Source organism: Microtus oregoni, unplaced genomic scaffold, assembly GCF_018167655.1.
Source record: "Microtus oregoni isolate MIOR12 unplaced genomic scaffold, Mior012 000082F_ref0000272, whole genome shotgun sequence".
In the NCBI taxonomy this organism is placed as follows: domain Eukaryota; kingdom Metazoa; phylum Chordata; class Mammalia; order Rodentia; family Cricetidae; genus Microtus; species Microtus oregoni.
In genome coordinates, this window is record NW_024544542.1 from 200,291 (window position 1) to 226,412 (window position 26,122).

The 26,122-nt window shown below is 42.2% G+C and overlaps 1 protein-coding gene across 1 annotated transcript in view; it reads right to left on the reverse strand.

Annotated features, from left to right (window-relative positions):
• Positions 1–5,376: 5,376 nt before the first annotated feature.
• The window catches only part of LOC121441854 (elongator complex protein 2-like), a 42,276-nt gene continuing 21,530 nt past the window's right edge, over positions 5,377–26,122 (reverse strand). The window contains exons 10-22 of the mRNA XM_041643173.1: positions 23,832–23,932; positions 23,505–23,636; positions 20,567–20,713; positions 20,249–20,437; positions 18,006–18,075; positions 17,479–17,574; positions 17,269–17,326; positions 16,647–16,719; positions 13,082–13,274; positions 11,286–11,407; positions 9,279–9,412; positions 8,586–8,693; positions 5,377–6,310 (exon numbers count right to left, since the gene is read on the reverse strand). Of these exons, the coding sequence (XP_041499107.1) occupies positions 6,136–6,310; positions 8,586–8,693; positions 9,279–9,412; positions 11,286–11,407; positions 13,082–13,274; positions 16,647–16,719; positions 17,269–17,326; positions 17,479–17,574; positions 18,006–18,075; positions 20,249–20,437; positions 20,567–20,713; positions 23,505–23,636; positions 23,832–23,932 (1,598 nt within the window). The 3' untranslated portion in view covers positions 5,377–6,135. The remainder of the gene's footprint in view (positions 6,311–8,585; positions 8,694–9,278; positions 9,413–11,285; positions 11,408–13,081; positions 13,275–16,646; positions 16,720–17,268; positions 17,327–17,478; positions 17,575–18,005; positions 18,076–20,248; positions 20,438–20,566; positions 20,714–23,504; positions 23,637–23,831; positions 23,933–26,122) is intronic.

The window sequence follows — 26,122 nt, forward strand, 5'->3', positions numbered from 1 at the left end:
CAATGCTCTTAACCACTGAGCCATCTCTCCAGCCCTTCCTTCAAAGATTTTAAGTTCTTGTCATACAGGTCTTCCACTTGTTTGGTTAGAGTTACTCCGAGATATTTTATGCTATTTGTGAATATTGCAAAGGGTGATGTTTCTCTGATTTCTTTCTCATTTATCATCTGTGTAAAGAAGGGTTACTGATTTTTTTTTTTTTAGTTAATCTTGTATCCTGCTACATTACTAAGAGTGCTTATGAGTTGTAGAAGTTCCTTGGTAGAATTTTTGGGATCGCTTATGTAAACTATCATATCATCAGCAAACAGTGAGAGTTTGACTTCTTTTCTGATTTGTATCCCTTTGATCTCCTTTTTTGTCTTATTGCTCTAGCTAGGACCTCAAGAACTATATTGAATAGATATGGAGAAAGTGGACAACCTTGTCTTGTTCCTGATTTCAGTGGGATTGCTGTGAGTTTCTCTCCATTTAGTTTGATGTTGGCTGTTGTCTTGCTGTATATTGCCTTTATTATGTTTAGCTGTGTTCTTTGTCTCCCTGCTCTCTCCAAGACCTATATCATGAAGGGATGTTGTATTTTGTCGAAAGATTTTCAGCATCTAATGAGATGATCATGTGGTGTTTACTTTTCAGTTTATTTATATGGTGGATTACGTTGACAGATTTTCATATGTTGAACTATCCCTGCATCTCTGGGATGAAGCCTATCTGATCATGGTGGATGATGGTTCTGATGTGTTCTTGGATTCGATTTGCCAGTGTTTTATTTAGTATTTTTGTATCAATGTTCATGAGTGAAATTGGTCTGTAATTCTTTCTTAGTATTGTCTTTCTGTGGTTTGGGTATCAGGGTAATTGTAGCCTCATAAAAAGAGTTTGGCAATGTTCCCTCTGTTTCTATTGTGTGGAATAATTTGAGGAGTATTGGTATTAGTTCCTCTTTGAAAGTTTTGTAGAATTCTGAGCTGAAACCATCTGGCCCTGGGCTTTTTTTGGTTGGGAGACTTTTGATGACTGTTTCTAGTTCTTCAGCAGTTATACATCAGTTTAATTTGCTTATCTGGTCTTGATTTAATTTTGGTGATATTTATCCAGAAAGTTGTCCATTTCCTTTAAGTTTTCCAATTTTGTGGACTATAGGTTTTTAAAATATGACCTGATGATCCTCTGTATTCCTCTGTGTCTGTTGTTATGTCCCCCTTTTCATTTCTGAATTTGTTAATTTGGATATTCTCTCTCTGCCTTTTGGTTAGTTTGGATAAAGGTTTGTCTATTTTGTTGATTTTCTTGAAGAACCAACTTTTTGTCTCATTGATTCTTTGTGTTGTTTTCCTTGTTTCTATTTTGTTCATTTCAGCTCTCAATTTGATTTCCTGCCCTCTAGTTTCTTAGGTAAGTTTGCTTTTTTTTTGTTCTAAAGTTTTCAAATGTTCTGTTAATTCACTGGTGTGGGATTTTTCCAGCTTCTTCATGTAGGCGTTTAGTGCTATGAACTTTCCTCTTAATACTGCTTTCATTGTGTCCCATAAATTTGGGTATGTTGTGTGGTCATTTTCATTGAATTTTAGGAAATCTTTAATTTCCCCCTTTATTTCTTCCTTGACCCATTGATGATTCACATGAGCATTGTTTAATTTTCATGTGTTAGTGGGTTTTCTGGAATTGGTATTGCTGTTAACTTCTAGTTTTAAAGCATGGTGATCTGATAAGGTACATTGGGTTATTCCAATTTTTTTGTATTTGTTGAGGTTTGTTTTGTTACCGAGTATGTGGGCAATTTTTAAGAAGGTTCCATGAAGTGCTGAGAAGAAGGTATATTCTTTTCTGTTTGGACGGAATATTCTATAGATGTCTGTTAAGTCCATTTGAGTCATAACATCTGTTAGTTCCCTTATTTCTCTGTTCATTTTTTTTTTGTCTGATTAACCTGTCCAGTGGTGAGAGGGGAGTGTTGAAGTCTCCCACTACTAGTGTGTGAGGTTTAATATATGATTTAAGCTTTAAAAGTGTTTCTTTGACAAATGAGGGTGCCCTTGTATTTGGGGCATAGATGTTCATTATTGAAATTTCCTCTTGATGGATTTTTCCTGTGATTAATATGAAATGTCCTTCTTTGTCGTTTTTGACTGATTTTAGCTTGAAGTCTATTTTGTTAGATATTAGGAAGCTACACCCGCTTGTTTCTTAGGTCTATTTGATTGGTATATTTTTTTCCCAACCTTTTACTCTGAGCCGATGTCTGTCTTTGAGGTTGAGATGCGTTCATTCAAGAAATCTTAAAGGTGCCAGTTGTGGTGGCACACACTGGTAGGATTTGCCGAAGGAAGCAGAAGCAGGAGGATCACGAGTTTGAGGCCAGCCTGAGCTATATATTAAAAAAAAAAAAATTCTTAAAGGTGCTGGGCGGTGGTGGGGCACACCTTTAATCCCAGCACTCGGGAGGCAGAGGCAGGCAGATCTCTGTGCATTTGAGGCCAGCCTGGTCTACAAGAGCTAGTTCCAGGACAGGCTCCAAAGCTACAGAGAAACCCTGTCTTAAAAAAAAAAAAAGAAAGAAATCTTAAAGGCACATGTAGGGCGTATGTTCACTACAGAAAACCTTTTCTAGGGGGACATAAGAGAGGGCAGTTTGGTTAGGTCTCTTGGTTTTCACCCAATTTCATTGCTTGGCATAACCAGGACTACATAATAGATTTTTACTTCTGTACTTCTGTAAAGCTGGACCACACCTCTCTGCCATCTGATGGCTGGGGTCTTAGCAAGCCTCTACTACTTTTCTGTAAGCATCTCATTGAGATCAGCTCTCCATGATAGCCATTTGGCTTCTGCTAGTTTTGTCTCTGTTCTTTTGGGATTTTTTGAGAGTCTGTGTAACCCTGACTGGCCTGGAACTCAGTATGTAAACCAGACAGACCTTGAACTCAAAAAGATCCATCTGCCTCTGCTTCTGTCTCAGAAGTGCTCGGATTAAAGGATTCAATACCACCACCGGCTTAATATCTGTTCTTTATCCTGATTTTAGTGCTGAGTTTGCCTCTTGCAGCTCCTGGGACTAGCTGCCCCGGTGACAGCAGCAGGTGACCTGGAAGCTGACCCCACAGCAGCAAGGATCCTATCAGAAAGTCAGTACATGACTTGAAGAGTCTGACTTTATAGACGTGGTCCTCCTGAGTGTAGCACATTAGTCCACATTCGGTGTGTTTCATCATTATGAAGATGGGCTAGATTCAACGAACCAGAAAACCTGTACGATTAATAAGACCCCCTCCCATGTGATCAGGACACTACCAGAAACAGACCCTGCGCCAACCACTGTGTGTACATGAGGTCTTTTGCCGCGTGGACTTTAAGGTCAGTTATAAGTACAGGACTAAAAAGCTGGGATTATAGTTGTGGCTCACCATGCCCTCTTATGTGTGCTTTTGGGGACACACTATCCACTCCATGGGCTTTTCAAAATGACACTGAAAAATCAAAAACTGAACTCTCACCGTTCTGCATGAAGCCAGCCCAGAAAGACACTTCAGAGTTTAGACGCCGAGAAAGCATCAATACAAAACATGTCATTGATGGTATTGCATCTGTGTGCTCAAACAAATGTTCAGCTGTGCCACAGGGCTTCTGAAGCTTGAGTGTGTTTCAGTCACCTGGAGATGGCTGTAGCAGATTCCACCTCTGGGTCTAACATCCCTGAAACTGAGACCAGTGGGTGTGGATGTATGGTGCAGAGGTGGAAGTGGGAGAGCTGAGAGCTGAGGCTACAATGTGACAGGTGTGCCATCAAGACTGAGACTTGTGTTCCTTAGAGTTTGTTTCAAAGATAGTCTCGGCTTCCAGCTTCACACAAATGCAAAACTCCAGGGTCAGGGCCAGTTAGCAACCAGTTGGTAAGCAGCTGGAGAGGTGATGCTGACACGAAAGAGCAGTGTCTTGTCTTCCCCTCTCAGCTCAGCAGGGGCTGAGAACAGCTCAACAGCAGCCCACCCAGGACTTGCCAACACTGCCAAGACTTAGTGCTCCCTGTGCAAAGTCTTCAGTTCTCACTCTCTCCCTTTGGAATGAATAGCAGGTCCACTTTCCTCTGCTGAGACCAAAGAGACACCGGGGACAGGTATGACTCCTGGTGTTCAAGGCAAACGTGTACTTGGAAGAATCCTATCGTCTCTCCTCTGCTTAGGAAAAACGTCAAGACAGAAACAATCCATTTCCTTCACTGGGCTGTCTGAAATTCCGTGCTGTGAGCTGAGTGGTTAAGATAAGGGGGAAGGATAACCTCACCTTGACAATGGCATCTGCTCCCACTACAGAAACGCTCATTTTCCTTCCTTCTACACACTCAATTTGCCAGATGACCATTTTCCAGGAGAGCTGTTGAGTCCCAGCCTTGCAGCAGCCCAAACCTCTCCCAAGCTCCATTACCGGCCTTCCTCATCCCAACGTCTCCAGCCCATGCCACACATCCTTCATTCTTAGGACATCAGCTGTCATCTAAACTCAGATCGCTCACTGTCCAGCCCCTAATTTATTGCTTTACATCTGGAAATGATACTTGAAGCTTTATAAAGAATCTCAAAGTCTTTCTTTAAATAAAGGAAGGGAGAATAGCTACAGCTCAAGCTTAAAAGCGCCTGCCAAGTTTCAGAATACTTGGTAGCTAGTAGGAAGAGGTCAAGACAGCACACAGTGTGATGTGCTGATTTAGAGGGAGTGGAAAAGTAAAACTCGAACACGCTGGGCTCCTCTGTTACTTCCTCTCTCCAGTAAGAGCATCCCAAAGAAGGTTCTTTGGACGTGGTGTGAGTGTAGATTCTGCACTCCACACACTGGAAGCGTACTGTCTAGTGTGGTGGCACTGACAGGTAGGGGAACCTGGAAGAGGCAGGTCTAGTGTCTGGTGATCCAGCATTCTTGTGAGAGGGTTTTAAGCAGATGTGGTACCTCCTGCAATTTCTTTTATTTTCTGTCCTGTAGTGGCATTATACAAATAAAGCTTGCCTGAAGATCAGAGTAAAACAGCCCCAGCCCTACTGGTCAGTCTTACTATCAGCCAGTGGTAACACACACCTTTAATCCCAGTAGCCAAACTAGTTGATATAGAAACCAGGCGGTACGTGCCTTTAATCCCAGAACTAGAGAGGATTATAAAACAGGAGGAGACAGTTCTCAGACACAGTCTGATTCTGAGATTCCTGAAGGTGGGATCACCATTTTGGACTGAGGTAGAGGTAAGACCCAGTGACTGGTTGTTTTGCTTTCTGTATCTTGAGGTTGAACCATTTCTCTGAGTTTTTATTAATTGTGCTTCATTTGTAAATTGAGACAGTGCTTACATTTTCTGGCTGCCCAGACCTGAAAAACCACACAGAAACTATATTAATCACAACACTGTTTGGCCTATTAGCTCAGGCTTCTAATTAACTAATAATGCTTACATCTTAAGTTAACCCATTTCTATTCATCTGCATATTGCCACAAGTCTGTGGCTTATAGGTAAGGTTCTGGCGTCTTTTCTTCTTCAGCAGCTACATGGTATGTACTTGACTCCATCTTCTATTCATTCAGTTTAGTTTTTCCATCTCTCTATATTCTGCCCTGCCCACAGGCCAAACAGCTTCTTTATTAACCAATGGTCATAAAACATTCGCAGCATACAGAGAGGAATTCCACATCACTGTCCCATCATGTGATCTCCCTAATCCAGACACATTTCTCATTAGTCATCCCACCCACAAGGCCCTCTCCAGAACCAAGCAGATTTCAGGGCCAGGCTCTTAAATCCCAGAACTCTTAGCTACACAAACCTTTTTCTTTACCGAGTACCCATGCTCTAGCATTTGTCACAACACAAAACAGACACAGAGCTAAAGACTCCACATAATGCAAAATCAAACAAATTTGGCCATGAAGAACAAATGTTCTTAATCTGGACTGCACAAAGGTAGATCCAACCATCTCTGACAGCACAGAGAAGGTTCTGGATGGGTATGTGTGTGTACTACGTAACAAGGGAAAGCGTCCACGGCCTTCAATGGAGAGTGGAAGGACTAAGGCCCAGATAGGGAAACTCATTCAATCACAAAGGTAAAGAAAGGGGACCTATTTACATAGCACACACTTTAAGACATATCAGGACTAGCAGGGTGTGATTAAGTCAATCAGTGCATATCTGTTAACCCTGTAAATCTTCACGGTATGATCTTCGCCACAGCTTGCAAAGTGCAGCCAGTCAGCGTCTGCGTCATTCCGCCTCGCGTTTCTACTACAGTTCTTCCAGGATAACCTTCTGATACCAAGCGTGTGACCTTCACTGCAAGCAAGACAGAAATCATTAGGTCAAAACAAGCAATGCCTGCAAAATTCCCCACTGGAAACTCACCTGCAGGGTTGTAACCAGGGCACCCTTACAGCCCTTACTTGTTTACAGAAAATGATGTGGGATTTTTTATGTTTCATTTCTTCCTTAAATCATAACACACATTTAAAAGATATGGAGGGACCTGGAGAAATGGCTCGGTGTGCAAACAGGATCACATGAATTTAAATCCCTAGGACCCATGTAAAAAGCCAGACTAGCGCCGGGCGGTGGTGGCGTACGCCTTTAATCCCAGCACTCGGGAGGCAGAGGCAGGCGGATCTCTGTGAGTTCGAGACCAACCTGGTCTACAAGAGCTAGTTCCAGGACAGGCTCCAAAGCCACAGAGAAACCCTGTCTTGAAAAACCAAAAAAAAAAAAAAAAAAAAAAAAAAAGCCAGACTAGCTACATACTCCTGTAACCTCAGGGCTGTGTGGAGAGTAGACAGGAAGACTGCTGGCCACCAGCCTAGCTCCAGATTGACAAGAGAGTCTATCACAAGTGAATATGGCAGAGAAAAATATAACAGCAGACCTGAGAACCTTTTCAGGCCTCTGTACACGTACAAGGAGACGAGCATAGACTAATAAAACAGACAGACACACGCGTGCGCGCACACACACACACACGCGCTCTCCCCCCCCCCCCCCCATAGTCACAGAAATGTATGACGTTGAGGGCCAGGAAAGTATTCATCTCAATCAACACTTGGGAATCAGAGGCAGGAAGATGGCTGCAAGTTCAAGTCCAGGATGGGCTATACATCAAGTTCTAGGCCAAGCAGACGTATACAGTAAGACTCTCATAAAAAAGACAAAAAGACAGACAGACAGACAGACCACATGAAGAGCAGGGGGAGGAGGGAAGCAAAGAGGGAAGAAGAAAGAATCTGGGGGGGGGGGCTGGGGTGCAGCTCAGTGGTAGAGTATTTTCCTAATATGTTTAAGGCTCTCGTTGAATCCCTAGCAACACAAAATTCACCAGTTAATTATAAGACATGGTCCTTAAGAAGCCAATCTGAAAGTCCTGCTTGTATTTCTGGAAATGCATTACCAGCAGAAAGTTAAAATTTAGTAATCAGAGTAGCAGCTATCCAAATAACACAATGTATTGAATCCAGAACTACTTTCAAGTCACAAACCTTATCATTACAATAACAAAGAAAGAAACTGCCAAACGAAAACCCTGAGCTCTGCACATCTTCCCATGCTAACTGGCTTCCCACACCAGGGCCACAGTAGCAGTCTGAATACCAATCCAGGGGCAGAAGGAAGTAAAGGAAAGGGGAGGGTAAGAGCAAGAATGTCAGGGGAAGACGACTGTCACGGCTGCCCCTGTTATAGCAAGCTGAACACTAATAGCATACATGCATTTTAACAGTTCAATGAGCACTGACAGAGACAAGCTCCTCTAGAGGACAAGGCTGAGTGAGACCTGCTCTCTCTAATCTCTCACCCTCACCATGACACTGTCACTTTAAAAAGTATTTGAAACTATGTGTAAACAGTACAGACTGGAAAGACTGAAAAGTTCAGAAAGCTATCAATGAGCCGGGAGGTGGTGGCGCACGCCTTTAATCCCAGCAGAGGCAGAGGCAGGCGGATCTCTGTGAGTTTGAGGCCAGCCTGGTCTACAGAGCTAGTTCCAGGACAGGAACCAAAAAGCTACAGAGAAACCCTGTCTCGAAAATCCAAAAAAAAAAAAAAAGAGAAAGCTATCAATGACTTACTGAAAGCTTAGGCATTGATTAAAAACAATTAACACTGGCAACTAACATGTACTAAAAGGCAGATTAAAATAACCTCTGCTAGGATTGGGGATATAGTTTAGCTGGCAGAAAGCTTGCCTCACATGCATGAAGCCCTGGACTCATCCCAGCACATTAAACAATGGGTGTGACGGCGCAGACCTGTGATCCAGAATGTAGGAGATGGAAGAGGACCAGGCCCAAAAGATCACGTCTTAGACAGCAAAGAAGAGGAGAGAGGAGAGGTAAGGTGAGGCAGCCATGGATAAAGTCTGTAAAAGCAATATGACAAAACCCAGCAACCTACTGAGCAAACTAAACGCTGAGTCCAACATAGCAGCAAACATCATGTTAGGAGGTACTATTTAGATCTAAGTAAAGACAGAGTTCTGTCGCTCTCCATGAAAATGACCACAAAACATGCCACCAAAGACCGCCCCGTTTCTATTTAATCAGATGGAAGCAGAGTAGGAAGAAAATACCTCGGATTTGTCTCTATAAACCGGGTCCAGTCATTGACTTCTTGGCTGGTCTTTTTCCAGGAGAATAAACAAATCTTCCCGTTCTCTAATCCGATTGCAACCACGTATCTGAAAGGAGGGAGATGACAGGCTGGTTCAGTATGAATTTCTCTCATCTCTACCTGCCCGAGTCCTTCTTCGGTGTCATCCACCTACACTGCTTCTGCTGTATCCCCAGCCTCCCCTCTGCAGAGGATGCATGAAGGTCCTGTCCTTAGCTTCCAAAGTCCCCACGCTAGAGTTTTCCCAGTGGCTGCACCGACGCCTGCTCTCCTAGGCTGCTTGTGAGAAGGAAAGGTGGTCACATCTGAAACAAGAACCTCATTCCTGTTCCCATCTGACCACTAATCGCAAAATTCTAAGATTCAGAAAAAATCTTTTTAGTTTTTGAAGACAGAGTTTCTCTGTGTAGTCCTGGCTAGCCTGGAACTTGCTTTGTAGACCAGGCTGACCTCAAACTCACAGAGATCCACCTGCCTCTGCCTCCCAAGTGCTGGGATTAAGGGATTAAAGGCGTGCACCACCTCCCGGCTGATTTAAAAATTCTTATCAGAAGAATAAGCACTTTGAAAGCAGCAGCAACGCTGCAGGGAGGTCCACAAACCAAAACAAAAACTGAGATACGACTGAACAACCAAATCTGAAGAAACTGACCTGTGGGGTAGGCTCAGCACAGGGCAGACACTGACAGCTGTCACAGAACTGCCCATATCCAGGACAGAAGAGCAGGGACCAATGTTGTGCTCCGTGCGGTCACTGTTGGAATTACACTCGCCCCAGACGACCACCTAGAACAGATTACATTGTGAAGCTTTCTCTAGTGGTGCATTTAAACCCCAAAAGATGATGAAAACTATCTGCTCTAGTTTTTATGTATCACAGAGAAGTCACGGTGTGGCAGACACAGGTTCAGACCTCAGCTACAGAAGTGTACCCTGAGAGCAGAGTGTTATCTGGTATGTTCTATAATACACAACATGGTTCCAATGCAGTGAAATCCTGGCCATCATGTCCTGGCTACAGATGCCACCCTTGGAACTTGGAACACATTTATTGGAGAGGAAACCAGTCTCCTATACTACCTAAAGCTCAGGCAGTCAATTTGGCTATTACGAGGACAGAACTTTGACAATACTCTGCATAAAAAATGAGACTTCCCCAAGAGCCCAGGGCTCAAGGGTGTCTGGCCACAAAGAAATGGAAAAAGAAGCAAAAGGACAAGCTGCAAATGCAGGACTAAAGCATGATTCTGAGCACAGGCCTTGAGACGCACACATTTCTGAAACTGCAGCAAGTATAACTGGTCTGTTTTAGTCACTCAATCCCTGAGAGCTAGGCAGACAGCACCTGCTTCCCTGCACACCCAGCAAGGGATGCATTCTCAACACGGGGATGGGAACAGTCAGTCCGGGAGAACGACTGCGGCAAGCCCACACTGACTTTTAACCTGGGTGTCGCCAGGCCTTTCAGTTATCACTAGAAAGAGAAGGGTGACGGAAAAAAACACTACACCATTCTACCTGCCCTGGACTAGGAAACTCAGAAAAGACAGTCTTTTATTTTATTTGAAAGATCTATTTATCAGGTACACAGTGCTCTGTCTGCATGTGTCCCTGCAGGCCAGAAGAGGGCGCCAGACCTCATCACAGATGGCTGTGAGCCACCATGTGGTTGCCAGGAATTGAACTCAGGATATCTGGAAGACCAGCCAGTGCTCTTAACTGCTGAGCCATCTCTCCAGCCCCTAAGACAATATTTTAAAGCACAAAACTAGAGGGACAAGCAGGAGCTAAGGGCAGTTGTCAAACAAGGAAAAGGGTGGATCCAAACACAGAGGGCTACCTAACTTATCCTGAGTTTTCCAAGCTTCGGCCATATTCTGCCCCTCTTCCATCACTGCATTAAAAGGTCATAACCTTTAATACTGGAAAATGGGAGCTGGGGAGACAGCTCAGTCTCTGAAGGCTTGCCACACAGATATGAGAACCCATGTTTGATTCCCAGTGCATGTATTAAAAATAAAATCCAAACAAAAAGGCGCTGTATCTGAACCCAGCACTGATGAGGTAGAGAGCATTGCTGGAGCTGTCTCAACAGCCACAAAAAAAGCTCATTCTTATAAAAGCATTGATCAGAAAATGAGAAATGGTGTCTTCAGCAAATGTCTCCCCACCCCATTCTCCCGGTTCCCACTCTTAACCAAGAGCTGATCCATCCCTTCTTTTGTGCTGGGGCTATCTGATGAAACAAACTGACCGAAAGGTCTTCTCTTCATGTTTCAGAGAAATATACTTGTAGAGTTTAGCAAGGAAAACCCTTTCAATGTACATATATAATGGGGAAGTCATGAACTAATCTGTAAACATATCAGAAAGGCAGAATAATGTGCTTTTAAGCATAACTGTAGATCACAGAGATCCACCTGCCTCTTCCTCCCAAGTGCTAGGATTAAAGGCGTACAGCACCAGCACCTAGCTTGTGGGTGAGGGTGGGGATGGAAGGGGAGAAGGGAGAAAGAAAGGGGAGTGGGGAAAAACATACAGCTCTCTCACACACTCACACACACACACACACACACACACACACACACATCAGTCAATGCCAAAAAAACCCTGCAAAAATATTTAAAAAGTATTTTATCTTTTATTGAAAAAAAAATACCTTTTTATCTCGACTTCCAGTGAAGAAATACTTGCTATCGGGACTCCAATCACAAGACCAGATGATTCTACTATGCACAGAAGTGATTTTGTTGGTGAATGCAAAGAGACTGAAAAATGGGTCTGAAAAAAAAGGAAAAACCCACATACATTACACCCAATCAGGACAAGCAGCTCCTCTTCTAACCTGCGGCAAGGTCTGTCTGGGTGCCAACACCAACTCCACCAATATCAACTCCGGGGCCACTTCACCCACACTGCGCTCACCCACAATGCACTTCACCCAAGCTACACTCACTCTGCAGCAGAGGCCAGGAACCCACCCCTAAAGAAAGGCTATGTGCACGAGGCTTATGTCTCCTTCCTCTCTGGTGATTGACAACAAAAATCTTTCAGGCATTTAACTGAAGGCTAATTTATGATGCTAAAAAGAAATCTGGGGTGATTTAACTGTACACATGAAGTAGCCAGATTTTCATATTAAGGGGAAAATACTGTAAAGAGAGGAGGGAAGACATATTTTTTTCATTACTATTTAAGCAAAAGGCCTAATGGCAACCTTGATTGGTGTAGGAGGTCCTTCTTTCTATGTGTTGCTTGTACTGGTTAATGAATAAAAAAACTGTCTTGGCCTGATAGGCCAGAACTTAGGTAGGTGGAAAAGACAGAACTGAATTCTTGGAGGAAGAAAGCAGAGTGAGGGAGAAGCCATGGATCCTCCGCCTGAGAAGGTCACTGGTTAGAATCTTTCCCGGTAAACCACTGCCATGTGGAGATATACAGATTAATAAAAATGGGTTAAATCAAGATGTGAGAGCTAGCCAATAAGAGGCTAGAGCTAATGGGCCAAGCAGTAATTTAATTAATACAGTTTCTGTGTGGTTATTTCAAGCTGGGTGGCCGGGACAAAAACGCGGCCCCTCCATACAACACTTTATATGGAATATGTAACAGCTTATGAAAAGAATAAATTTATCAATTCATAATCCAAGACGATATAACAAATTAACACCTGCATCACCTACAGCACTTGAACATTTTTTTGTGCTTCTTTTTAACATTTGTTATTTATTTAGTGGGTGTGTATAGTCATGTGTGTACAAGCATACACGAGTGCATGTCAGAACAGCTTGTAGTGCTCGGCTCTCTCTTCCACATGTTCATTCCAGTGACTGAACTTGGTCCTCAGGCTTGGTGCCTTTACCTGCTGAGCCATCTCAGTGGTCTAGCAGTTCAACTTTTAAAATGAAGTGCTGCAAGTTAGGAAATCACTAGTGATGTCAAAGAAAAACAAATGCGCTGGACTTACAGTGGCTTTGCACCCTGACAATCAATCATGAATGAAAATACTGTTAAGTCAAAAATGCATCTAATACATTAGTCCATTGCACATCACAGCTCACACAAGGCGGCTGTGGAGTAGTGGCTTTCATCACGACAGCTGTGGGTCCACACTACATCACATGCTCAGAAGATCTAGATTCAAAATCTGCAATACAGTCTGTACCTTGGGCCTATCACTTTCACATTATCATGAGGAATGGTCTGTCTGCCCCCCACCTCACACACACACACACAAATAAATTATAAAGAAATAAATCTTAAAAGGGAAAAAAAGGCTTAAATAGAATCTGACAAGGAAAGCCGAGTGCTCCCCAGTTGTCCAAGAGCATTGAGCCCTCCCAGTTAGGAGACTGTCTCCGCCCTGTTACCTTTCTGTTGATCTCACAGCTGCTAAATGTGGACAAAATGGACGTGACAGTCTTAGTGATACCCTTGCCACACAGGCTGTTTTACCGAACTCAGGTGAAGCCACATCCTGCCTCTTCCACAATGACCAGGTTCGATCTCTGGAAACAGCCAGTAAGAACTTGTCATCAGGTGAGAAGGCCATCTGCGTGACAGTCAGCGTGTGGTAAGCAAGACTCTGCACTTGTTTCCAAGACGCTGTGCTCCAAAGAATGATAACTGCATGTTCCTTCTGAGCTGCCTGCAGGACAGAGATTAGAAAGTAACAACATGGAAGCCGAAACAAACCAAAACAACACATCAAAAATAGTATGGTGTTTCTGTGGCTCTATTTTAATGTATTATCTATGTGTCTCCACAAAAGCCTCCAAGGACCCTGCGTAATGAGAATGTTAGAACTTTTAATAACAACAAGACACGTGTGTACTACGTGCGTGGTTAACAATTTAGAAGTCTCTCGGCAGTCTGGTGAACAAGGAGTCAGTTTACGGGAAAGAGGGTCACCCCACAATAAAAAGTAAGACAAATGAAGAGGAAGTCACTGTTAACTATTTACAAACAAATCAATCAATGGAGCTTCAAAACCCAAAGTATGAACTGAAAGAAAAAGGCAAATACCCTAAGTATAGTCAGAGACCTCAAATCCTACATAAGAAAGCTGAGAGCATGACGATCACAATGCCGTCCTCAATTAGCCAGTGACTAAGAGTCACCAAGATGCTATCAATAGACCACTCTTTTCAACTGAGAGTTTACCCAGATCAGAAAAAATACCTAGAAAATACTTTGTTTATGGAAACTTTAGAATACATTTAAAAATAGCCAAGAGGTCAAAGCTTGCAAAATTTCTTTTTTTTTCTTTTTTTTTTTTTTTGGTTTTTCGAGACAGGGTTTCTCTGTGGCTTTGGAGCCTGTCCTGGAATTAGCTCTGTAGACCAGGCTGGTCTCGAACTCACAGAGATCCGCCTGCCTCTGCCTCCCGAGTGCTGGGATTAAAGGCGTGCGCCACCATCGCCCGGCTGCAGAATTTCTTGGTTTGGGTTTTTTTTTTTTTTTTTTAATTTTTTTGAGACAGTGTCACTCTATATAGACCTGGCTGCCCTGGAATTCACTCCGTAGACCAGGCTGGCCTTGAACTCAGAGATCCCCTGCCTCTGCCTGCCTCTGCCTGTATTTTTTTTTGCCAATGCAAAAGTATTTTTTTAAAAGATTTATTTATTTATTTATTTATTTATTTATTTATTATATATACAGTGTTCTGTCTGTCTGTATGCTTGCTGGCCAGAAGAGGGCACCAGATCTCATTACAGATGGCTGTGAGCCACCATGTGGTTGCTGGGAATTGAACTCAGGACCTCTGGAAGAGCAGTCAGTGCTCTTAACATCTAAGCCATCTCTCCAGCCCCTGCAAAAGTATTTTTTTTTAAATATTTTTTATGGTTTTATTTAACTTTATTTTATGTGCATTGGTGTGAAGGTGTCAGATCCCCTGCAACTGGATCTTCAGACAGTTGTGAGTTGCCATGTGGGTGCTGGGAATTGAACCCGGGTCCTCTGGAAGAGCAGTCAGTGCTCTTAACCAATGAGTCATTTCTCCAGCCCCTGCAAAAGTATTTTTAACTGAATAAAAATACAAGATATTAAAATCTGTGGAATGAATGCCTTATTTTGGAAATCTAGTTTCTAGGTTATGAGGACTGGCCACAGTGCTGTGAGACAGAAGAAAGATGCAGACAAATCTAGGTGCACTTTGTTGTACTTCGAGAAGTTACACACAGACACAGACACAAAGGGATTGGGGAAGGAAAGGTATTGCCAGTAGAAAGAATAAAAAGATGGCATGGTGGTTTGCATGAGATGTCCCTTATAGTCTGGACATTTGACTACTTGGTCTTCAGTGACTAGGGAGGCAAGGAAGGTTCTGAGGTTTCAAAAGACTATATTGCCAGTAGAAAGAATAAAAAGTTGGCATGGTGGTTTGCATGAGATGCCCCTTATAGTCTGGACATTTGACTACTTGGTCTTCAGTGACTAGGGAGGCAAGGAAGGTTCTGAGGTTTCAAAAGACTCTCCCCATTTCTCTGCTTCCGACTCATGGCCTGATATGTGAACTCTCAGCTCTTAGCTGTTTGACCACCATGCCTACCTGCTGACACACTTATCCACTATGATAGTGATGGACTCTTACCCTCTGGAACTGTAAGCTTACATAAACCCTTCCTTCTAGAATAGCCTTGGTCATGGTTTTTATCACAACAATAGAAAAAACAGTATCACTGGTGATTCTGTGCTACTGAAAAGATCCTAAGGGATAACTGTATAACTTAAACAGCCTTACTTAGCACCCATTAAAGAATTCACACATAGTGTGCTGGTTTGAATGAGAATGACCCCCATAGGCTCACAAATTTGAATGGGTCACCAGGAAATGGCACTATCTGAAAGAAATTAGGAGGCGAGGCCTTGTCAGGGGAACAGTATTACTGGGCTGAGCTTCCTTGTCAGGGGGAACAGTATTACTGGGCTGAGCTTTGAGGTTTCAGGGACCCTTGCCAGTCCCAGTGTCTTCTTTTACTACTACTTATGGATCCGGATGCAGAACTCCAAGATTCTCCACCAACAGCAAGTCTGTCTATATGCCGCCAAGCTCCTTGCTAGTATGAAAATGGCCTGACTGACCAAACTGTAAGCTAGCTTCTATCTTACTGATGGACCCTGCCCCCATCCTACAGAACATGAAACCCCACCAATCTCCACCCTGAAAAGTTCCACCCCTTCCCAAGAAACTCTGTATAAGTTCTGTATCCTGTTCAGTTTGCTGCTGTTTCTCACCCAAATTGAGGCAGCCACCCTCCTGTTTTTTCCCAATAAATCTCTGTGTGACATTTGCTGTGTCGTATTCCTTTGCTCCCGGCTGCCAGGATGCCTTTCCATTCAAGCTGTAATGATTACAAAGATCATCTGCACTAAACTTGGGGAAGCCTCAGTTCTTTGGAACCTGAACTGGCCCTGCACAGGGCCTCAATCTCATGTTCTTTATTCTACAGCTTGGTGTAGACGTGATGCCCTGGCCAATATGAGCCCTGACCACTGTTCTGGAGGTTCTCCAAGGCACCCTTCATACACTGCAGGAGCCCAGACTGAGGACAGCACGAGATCTGAAACATGCAAACAGATACTAGAGAACTGTCTCCAAAGTTCCTTATGACAACACAAGGAGCATGCTGTTGCAGTCACTGCATACTCCCGTGAGGAAAAGACCTGGCCTGCTTAACTGGCTGCTGAGGACATTTTCTTCAGTGGTTAATCACTGGTCAGGTCATATGCATTTTTTTTAGTGTGAGCATAGGGATCAGCACCCCAAGACCCAAACTGTTCAAGGATCAACTCTAAGAATAAATGAGTAGCTAAAATAGATTTAAAATCTATTTAATCACATGTTTTTAAAGAGAGAAGAGGAAAAGAGAACATAAGAAAAAAGGTTCAGGCAATGGCACCTGGAAGGCTCATTTCATGTGGACTATTGCCTATATCTGCCATATTTACAAAAAGTTCAATGACCCAAAATACCCATGACCGAGTAAAACATACACAGACACCATAAATGTCCTACCTTACAAGCAGAGGCAAGCAGAGTCTTAGAATTGTTACAAGTAACACAAACTATCTCAAAGCCGTGTCCATACCTGTAATTTAAGGAGAAAACATGGCTTCTGAATTAGCAATGTATTTATTCTTACATTGCAAAAAATTTCAAAGTGAAAAGGACCATTCCCTTGACCTAACACACAACTCCTTAAAGAACATCACGTTTTACCTAGGCAACTATTTAGGGGAAAAGTAAGAAACCAAAGAAAAACCTTAGCTTCCAAAGGTAATGTAACTCATCAAAATGATCAGATTAACACATAGGTTTTCATGTCTAATGTCCGCCAGTCCAACAAACAACCATGAAAAGATGCTGATGGGAACCAACAAAGAAAAAACCAACTGGTTGAATAACAAACAAAAGCACATATATATTACACTTCTCTACCTGGGAAATTAACACCAACCAACTAATAAACATAATAAAAACCAACATAAAGAAGAAAAACAAATCCATGTGAGATTTGATTCTCACCCCATGAAACTCTATTGGGAAGGAGGTAAATGTAGGTAGGAGGAAGGGGAAGAGAAAGTCAAGTCCTAAAGGGACCCTCAAGCTATGACTCTAAAACCACAGCTTCACTTACAGTTTCTGAACTTCAGGCCACAAGGTGTTCTGCAGAAGGTGATCCTCAGTGGGAGGCTCTGCAATACAATTTTAATTCTACAATAAATTTTTAATACAATTGTCTTTTTCCAAATTTAGCCAAATAGAAAATAAAAGCACAAGAAAATAAAATAGGCACACAGCGACAGAGTACAGACTGTGCGTAGCTTGTCTGCTCGTCATGTCTTACCAGAAAGGATAGCAGGCTGAAAAATCACTTCAGGATACCCAAAGGCAGGGCTAGTTAAGAGCTCCTCCTCATCAGAATTCTGAGTGACCAAGTCTCCTAGTTTAGAGAAACACAGACAAAATGAATGGAGTTGTCATGACAATGTCTCAAAGCCACATATCAGAGAGGAGCCGCCCTTCCAAATAGTGTATTTCAGAGCTCTGTCCATGAGACTGCAAAGGCTTTTCTACTTCAGTATTTTCCTAACTAGCTCTTAAAGCAGGAATGAATTCCATAAGGATTCTGTCCATTTGCTTTTACCTAGGTATTTCCAAGTTTTCTGGCATATATAACTGACCCTTCAAATTGCTTACAATCTTGGAGTGCTCTGTGAAGTCCTGGTGAAAACTGCACCTGTGCCAGTGGGCCACATGTGAACAGAGCAGTTACTACAAAATGTTAGAACAGGCCTAAAGGAGCAATGGGTGCATGGAAATCTGTAACTAAATCTTAAGTAAATTCAATAATTTTCGAGACTAAATCCTTACCCTCAAAGACAGCTTTGTTTGACAGCCCCAAAGCAGGAACAGTGGCTCCTTCTGGAAGTTCATTGTTTTCCTAGAATGAAAAGCACAATATGTACATTACAGACACTAAAAGTTACTGATACCTCAAGTACCACAAAAAAAGTGATGTTCATAAATGCTGAGAATGTTTCGAGCCTGATTTGTGTGGCTGTCTGCCATCTTTCCAACTCCTGAACTGGCAGGTGCCACTTCCAACAACCCCTCTCCAACAGACAGGCTCTACCCACCATCCCACCTCTACCAGGTAAGCCACCCAGCCACCTGGCTGAAATGCAAGGTCAAACTCCACCCACCAAGAAAGCCTCAAGGGATGTCCCTGAAACAAGGATGTTGCTCAAAAAAGCAAGGTCATGTCATTTTTATTAGACATATGTACATAACTTAAAGCTACTTTATAACTTTGTGAAGTATGATCTGAAGAAACAATACTCTGCCTAGATCCTGCACTCACATGTGAGCCATACTCTAACTATCAAAAATGGTATTCAACCATATGCTGAGTGCTTACCAATTCAACTTTAACACACAGGCTGGAACTAGACTCATGAATGATAGGAATTTAAAATAGCAAATGTCTGAGAATGGCTACCTGGGAGTGAGGTGCTGCATGATACTCTACACTGTAGAGAAGGGCAGTGAGAAGCAAGCCTGATGCTTACCCAACAACAGTTAATATCAAATACCAAGTAGTCAAAATCAGTGAGAACCACTGGAAGCCACAGGGCACCTGTGCTCTAGCACACAGGATCAAATGTGTCTGGAGCTAAACTTTTCCTGGAATCCCAGAAAACCCCACTTCGTTCCTTTCCTAGAGCTGGTCAGATCCTGGACCTGCTCTAGTCTGAGCTCCCTCTGGATCTTGTTCCAACTGCTCAGCAATAGCAGGAGCAAGCAGAAAGAAACAACTGCCTTCAGCGACTGAGAAAGCTGAGCCATGAGGTGCTGCCAAATAAAGCTGAACTTCATTTCCCACCACTCTGCTCTCTCCTGCCCTTCCCACACTGCTCCTGGCTTCCCCCCCTTAATCTCTGGGCTCCCACACAATACTCTTGGTTACAAAATGCTTTTCATCACATTCTTTCAACAGCACAATATGAACTGTACCTGCCACCTAAAGCCCTGCACACTTGCCTTCAACTCTCATTCCCTCTTCACTTGAGCCCCAACAGCTCTGGCCTTCCCTTGCTTGCTGGTTCTCCTTCTCTTCTACCTTTTACCTGTGACCCAACTCTTAGTAATAAAGTATACACAGACACTATGTGCAAGAGAACCATTCTCTATAGTCAACTGTCTTCCCACTTCATTTCCAGTACTTTATTATTTATTACTCACTATTTATTTGAATTTTTAAGACAGTTATGCAGCCTTGGCTGATCTAGAACTCACTATAAAGACCAGGCTAGCCTTGAACTCATACACACTGCCAGCCTCTGACTTCCAAGTGCTGAGATTAAAGGCATACATCACCTACTTTATCATCTTATAATCCATGCTATTTGTTTTCTTCAATGCTAGAACCATGGGCCATATACATGCTAAGAAATACAATCTGTATTCTAGAACAAAATTCACAGGTATTTGCAAGTAGCCCAAATCTTATGCAAAAAGCAGGTATAAATAAACAAAAATAAAAATGTACTTGTAATATAAATGAAGTCCTATCAAAACATTTTCATTAAGGCTAGATGGTGTGGGAAGTCCTTCTGTCTATGTGTTGCTTTTATTGGTTAATGAATAAATCTGTTTTGGCCAGTGGCTTAGCAGAATAGAGCTAGGAGGGAAAACTAAACTGAATGTTGGGAGAAAAAAGGCGGAGTCAGTGAGAAGCCATGTAACCCCTGCCGGAGACAAACACTGGATGGAACTTAACCCCATAAGCCACAGCCACGTGACGATACACTGGTTAATAGAAATGGGTTAATTTAAGATATGAGTAAGCCAGGAATATGCTTAAGCTATTGTGGGTGCTGAAAACCAAACTCAGGTCCTCTGCAAGAACAGCAAATGCTCTTAACTGCTGAGCCATCTCTCTAGCCTGTGTTTAATATTTACATCATTACATGCGACAATTCATGTAAGTCTATCAAACCAGACACATGTGATATGACTTCTTTCCTACCTGTATGCTACATCTACAGCCTGAAGCAAACTTTTTTAAATTTGAAAGAAAAAGATCGAAATAAAAGATTTAGAGGAATACTCACATCGCAAAGCATATAATTCAGTGACTGCCCTGAAATGGTACAAAAATTTTCCACAAAATTCCGAGGAGCAGAAAAAACACGAAGAACTTTTTCATCTGCTCCAGACACAAACTGAAACCGATCAATCATCGCTAAACATTTCAGGTCATAACCATGTATCTGAGGCCTTGCAATCTCATGCCAAGTCTCCTGAAGTTAAAACACAATAGATAAAATAAAAATGATTCAAAATCAGTCCTTTTCAAGAGCTGAGGAGACTGTTCCATATGAGATTTCAAATGGAAAGAAGGTCTTGAGTTAAGCAGGAAAGTATCTTACCTGATAGCCTCGTCTCTTCCATGGAGCAAAAAGGCGAGTTGTTTGATCAGTACTAGTGGTGATAATGAATTCTCCCTCTGGATCCCATATTAGGTCTTGGACACCACTAAAGTGTCCTGAAATGACAATGCCTGGAACCCACTGTCTCTGCAATAAAAATGATAACATATACCAAGATAAACAAGGACCATCAAGAGGAAAGCTGTAAAACTAAATATTCAAGACAAGATCATAAAATAAAAGGAGCTGATTGTTTCCCAATCAACCACATCCTTTGAAACAGTGTTTATGGCAAATTTCCCAGCAGTCAAGACAGCCTGATACTACCTGTCTATCAACTCTCCTGCAAAACAGGTAAATAAAAGTGACCACCACACAAATGTATTAGAATTGAGTTTATACTCATGAAGTATGCAGTGATAGCACATGCTACATGATTGCTGAGTATTTATTAAACTCCATAATGAAGAAAGAATATTGAGTAAAATGAGACTAAATTTGAGTGTGGACCTAAAGGGTTTCTATATTAAGTTAAAAAACTGAATCAGGTGTGGTACCAAACACCCTAAAACCAGCACTAGGGAAGCAAAGGCAGTCAGAGCTCTGTGACATCAGCCTAGTCTATATGTGAGCTCCAGGACAGCCAGAGCTACATAGAGAGACCCTGTCTGAAAACAAAACAAGACAAAGCAAAGCAAAACAAAAGTTAAAGGATTTATGGATATAAAGGACAGAAAAATGAACGACATCAAATTGGTCCACCTATTCAGCTCACAACAGCAACCATGTATACAGGTAATAATAGGGTGTGCCATGTACCTGTCCCCAGAGCCTTTCTTAATAAACTAAACAGGGAATAAAACTAAGAGAGGAAATGAAATTGATTATGCAACTAGCAGGTCGTTTAAAGCCAAGCCTAACGATATAGTCAATAATACTTTTTCTTCTATTATATTGAAACAGGGTCTCATGTAACACAGACTGGTCCCAAACTCTGCTCTGCACACCAGAGGCTGGCAAGGAATTCTTGTTATTTTTATATCTGTCTCCAAGTGCTGGAATTATAGGCATGAACTACCATACTTGTTCTATAAATAATTAAACTAAGTTATACAGGTTCTAAAGCTAAGCTCTAAGGAGTGATTACAACAAGCTGCAGTTCACAGACAGCACTTTGGGATTACTAGTACAGTCTCCTGTAGCAACTCTCTACTTGCTCATAAAAAACAGCCCTGGGCTGGAGAGACGGCTCGGTGGTTAAGAGTGCTTGCTGAAGAATCATGAAGACTAGAGTTCAGATCTCAGCACCCATGGAGCAAGCCAAGCATCCTGCAAATGCCTACAACTCCAGCTCTCAAAGAATCTGACCCTCTCCTGGCTTCTGTGCACAGGCAAGTGTGAGCACTTGCACAAACACTGAGCATATGTTCATTCACACATACAAAATAAATCTTTGAAAAATAAATAAAAATCAATCTTGAAGGGTTAGGAAGACGGCTAGTGGTTAGGAGCGTGCACTGCTCTTCCAGACTACCCAAATTCGGTTCCCAGCCCATGCCAATCAATTCTCATCTGCCTACAGCTCCAGTTCCAAGGAATCTAGCACCCTCTTCTGGTCTCTATTCTGGGCACCTGTATTCACATGCACATACCCACACACAAACACCTAAAAAATAAATCTTTAAATAATTAATCCTGATTGTAAATAAATGGAGCACTCTGGTGTGGGCTGCTGATAGTCAGTGAAGCCCATGAGCACTGGGTCTGGGGTATGCAGGCACTCTGCTTCAGGCTCAGTTTGTGGTCAATCTACCACTGTTCTAAAAAAAAAAAAAAGCCCACTTGAAAAAAATCAACTCTCGCCGGGCGATGGTGGCGCACGCCTTTAATCCCAGCACTCGGGAGGCGGATCTCTGTGAGTTCGAGACCAGCCTGGTCTACAGAGCTAGTTCCAGGACAGGCTCCAAAGCCGCAGAGAAACCCTGTCTCGAAAAACCAAAAAAAAAAAAAAAAAAAAAAGAAAAAGAAAAAATCAACTCTCTACCCCACACATGGTAAATCCTATGCATAAGCACAGTGAAATTGTTTTCAGATTTGGGGGCCTTCTCCCTCATCTAGTGTTTTCCTTCTGCAAACACCCTCAAAGAGTCTGAGTTAAGGAAACAGAATTCACCTTAAAAAAATAGTTCTAAACTAACATTGTCATAGATTTATTGGTTGTTTTAACTGTGGAAATAATCTTAAAGGCTAAGTTCAAATGAAGGCTGTAAGACTAAGTCTTCAATAAAACAAGAAGCTAAAACCTCAGAGGTGATTATTTCAAAGGCCATAAACTAAAAGTGATGCAAATCCATGAATATGTACTTTAGAAAGGAAGCTACTAGGTTAGTGAGATGACTCAACAAATAGGGACACTGGTCACAAAGCCTGATGACCTAAACTTCATCCCCAAGACCCACATGGTATAAGGAGAAAGTTGTGTCTATGTTGTCTTCTACCCTTTACACTTATACACCAACACATACACAAAAAAATATGTAAAATATATTTTTAAAAGGAAGCTATCTGATACACACTCAAAATATCCAAGTCACATTTCACTCAATACTCTTATTTAATTTACTTATTAAATTTAAAACTTAGCTAGCATTCAGACTGACTTTCATCTGTACACAATGGGAGGTAAGGGCAGACAACCCAGGGTCTCACATAAACTAGACTAATGCCACAGAGCCACATTTCAGTCCCACATGAATAACATTTGGGCATCATTCAGTACTGTCACACTACTGGACAACTCTGCATTTTCCTTCCTAGAAAAGCCCAAACTTCTAACTTGGTTTAAATACCACAACCTATCTTTAGAAAGGAAAGTCATCTCTGCTTAAATGTGTCTACTGGGAAAGCACAAGTCAGCAAGGAGTCCATATGCTCGTACTGGGTTTACTGTACTCTGCTTCCAAAGGTGCAGTGCTCCATGGAATGCATGCGCGATGATCATGGTCCCATTCTCTCCAAACTGGCAATCATAAAACCCCAGGGTATTTCCACCTACTTCACCTACTCGAACCTACACAAGAACAGAAAAACAGTTATCAATCAACAGGTCCAATTCTCACACTAGAGAAGCAGTCCAGAGACGAAGTTATAGCTCATTTAATGTATACAAAGAGAGAAAATTTACAGCTCTAGGAATATAGATTTGGGGTGGATATACTGACTTTAAAAAGCTCCATTTTGTATTGCTTAAATATCCACACCTTACCTGTTCTAGCCAAATCCCTGACTCTTCATCTGGAGCCCAGAGAATCATGGTCTTGTCCATGGAGGCAGACAGCAGTCTCACTGGCTGCTGCAGAATACCATCTACAGAGAAAAAACCGTATTTTTAAACCATCAACAAGCGGAGTCTGAGTCTGACTGAACAAAACAGAAAGGCGCATAGCACTGATGGCAACAGCAAAGGTGTGCAAATCCAGATGTGAGAACCCACACCTATAACCTCAGCACTTAAAGCACAACTGCTTTAAGGTCAAGACCAGCCCAGGAACCAGTCTCCAAAACTGTACAAACAGCCATAAGATCTACCTTTAACATAAACAAGTTGTGATAGATTCAGACAATGGAGTATTATAGAGTAATAAGCTAGCAACATGAACCAACATATTTCTATGTCTAAATATGTACATGTATAATGAAAAATGGTGTGTACATATTAGTACCAAGTTTTGTCAATGACAACAATGTTGTCCATCACTACATAAACATGAAATTCAAGTTCAATAAACATGCCTAGGTCTGACAGGCATTGAACTTAGCACTGCGTCTCTACAGAAGAATGGAGGAAAGCTTCAAAGTTCTTGAACTACAGAAAAGCTGGAGGTTTTCTAATACAAAAATTTTAAGTAATATATATTTTTAAACATAAATTTGTTTTACTATTTTGAATTATGTCTGTATTTACATCTCTATGTGAGTATGTACAGTGGTGTCTGATCCCTCTATAGTTGGGAGTTAACAGCTGATAGTGAACTGACATGGGTGCTGGGGACTGTCTGGGTCCTCTGCAAAAGCCATCTCTCCAGGCCCTTTCTGAACATTTTAACTATGTATTATAGATGTATGTGTGAGGGCATCTGCTCACCTGTATGGGATTTATGCTGTGCATGCAGAGGTCATTAAAGAGCATTAGATTCCCCGGAATTACAAGTCTTTATGAACTGCCTGACATGGGTCCTGGGAACCAGCTCGGGTCTCTGTAAGAGCAGGGGGTACTCTAAGAACTGATCCATCCCTCCAGCCTCTGATACCGACTCCCCACCTCTTTCTTTGAAGGCCAAACAAAGAGCTTCATTCGAGCATGGAAATGTGAAATTAGTGATTCCACTTTGACTTTCTCTATCTTTGACTTGGTCTTGGTGTAAGTGCTCAGTCAAAAAAACAGCTTCCTCTTCTTTACTTACTTAAAGATTTTTAATTATGTGTCTATGTGTGTAAGTGCAAGCACCCTTAAAATCCAAAGAAGGTGTCAAATAGCTCTCTCAAGTCCCTCTTTTTCTTATTTTTACTGGTAGAAACACAGCTTCAAATTAGCAAAAATGAGTGTATAGTCTTTCTTCCTTTTTATTTTGTGTATACATGTGTGTATTTGAAATAAGGTGTTGTTATTCAAGATGGATTAGCCTTGATCTTGTAATCCTCCTATCTCAGACTCCTGACGGCTAGAATTATCACTATATATTACCATGCTCACCTCTTTCTTTTCTACTGAAATGGGACTTTACTATGTAGTTCAGCCTGGTTACAAACTCACAATCCCCTTTCCCCAGCCTCTCTAGTGGTGAGATTACATGTGTGTACCATCATACTCACCAATATTTTTTTTTTAGTTTTGAACTAAACTTGAGCTGCTAGAAAGGAAACAGTAAATCGCACAGCTTGTTTGCCCTCAGCTACAGAGCTGGGAGAAAGCAGGTACAGGCATCTGTTAATGACAACAGAGCACATGGGTCAGGAGATGGAGAGGGGATGGGCTGGGAAGAGAGAAATCACTAGACAAGGCTAGATGGCATACACTGGAGCTGGCTACAAAAGATAAAATGATGAAGACACTGTGGCAAATGTGTTCAACCCAAGAGCTGAGCGGTGGTCGGTGGTCATCTGCGCATCAATGACTCCTGTTCCTAAGGACAAGAACTAGCCGTATACTAGCAGCAGTCTGAGGGTAACCCTGCCCGTCCAGAGACAGAGGTTAAAGGCAAAAGAAACAAGGGAAAGGTGTTTCTCACAAATACTATCTCCCATTATCACCACTTCCACACTTCCAAGAGTGAGGGTCCAGTATGGAATCACATAGGAACTTTAAAGAAACACAACTGGTCAGCCTGCCTGAGTACAAGTTTCAGTGGAGCTGCTGTCGGTACGGTAATTACACAGGCCAGCTTACAAACGCCTCACGTTTATGAACTTCAGGTATACCCAAAGCAATCCTCCAGTCAGCTGTAATACTGTTTATATGTAAAACACGGTTACATTTAATCCTGGAAGCAAGAGCTC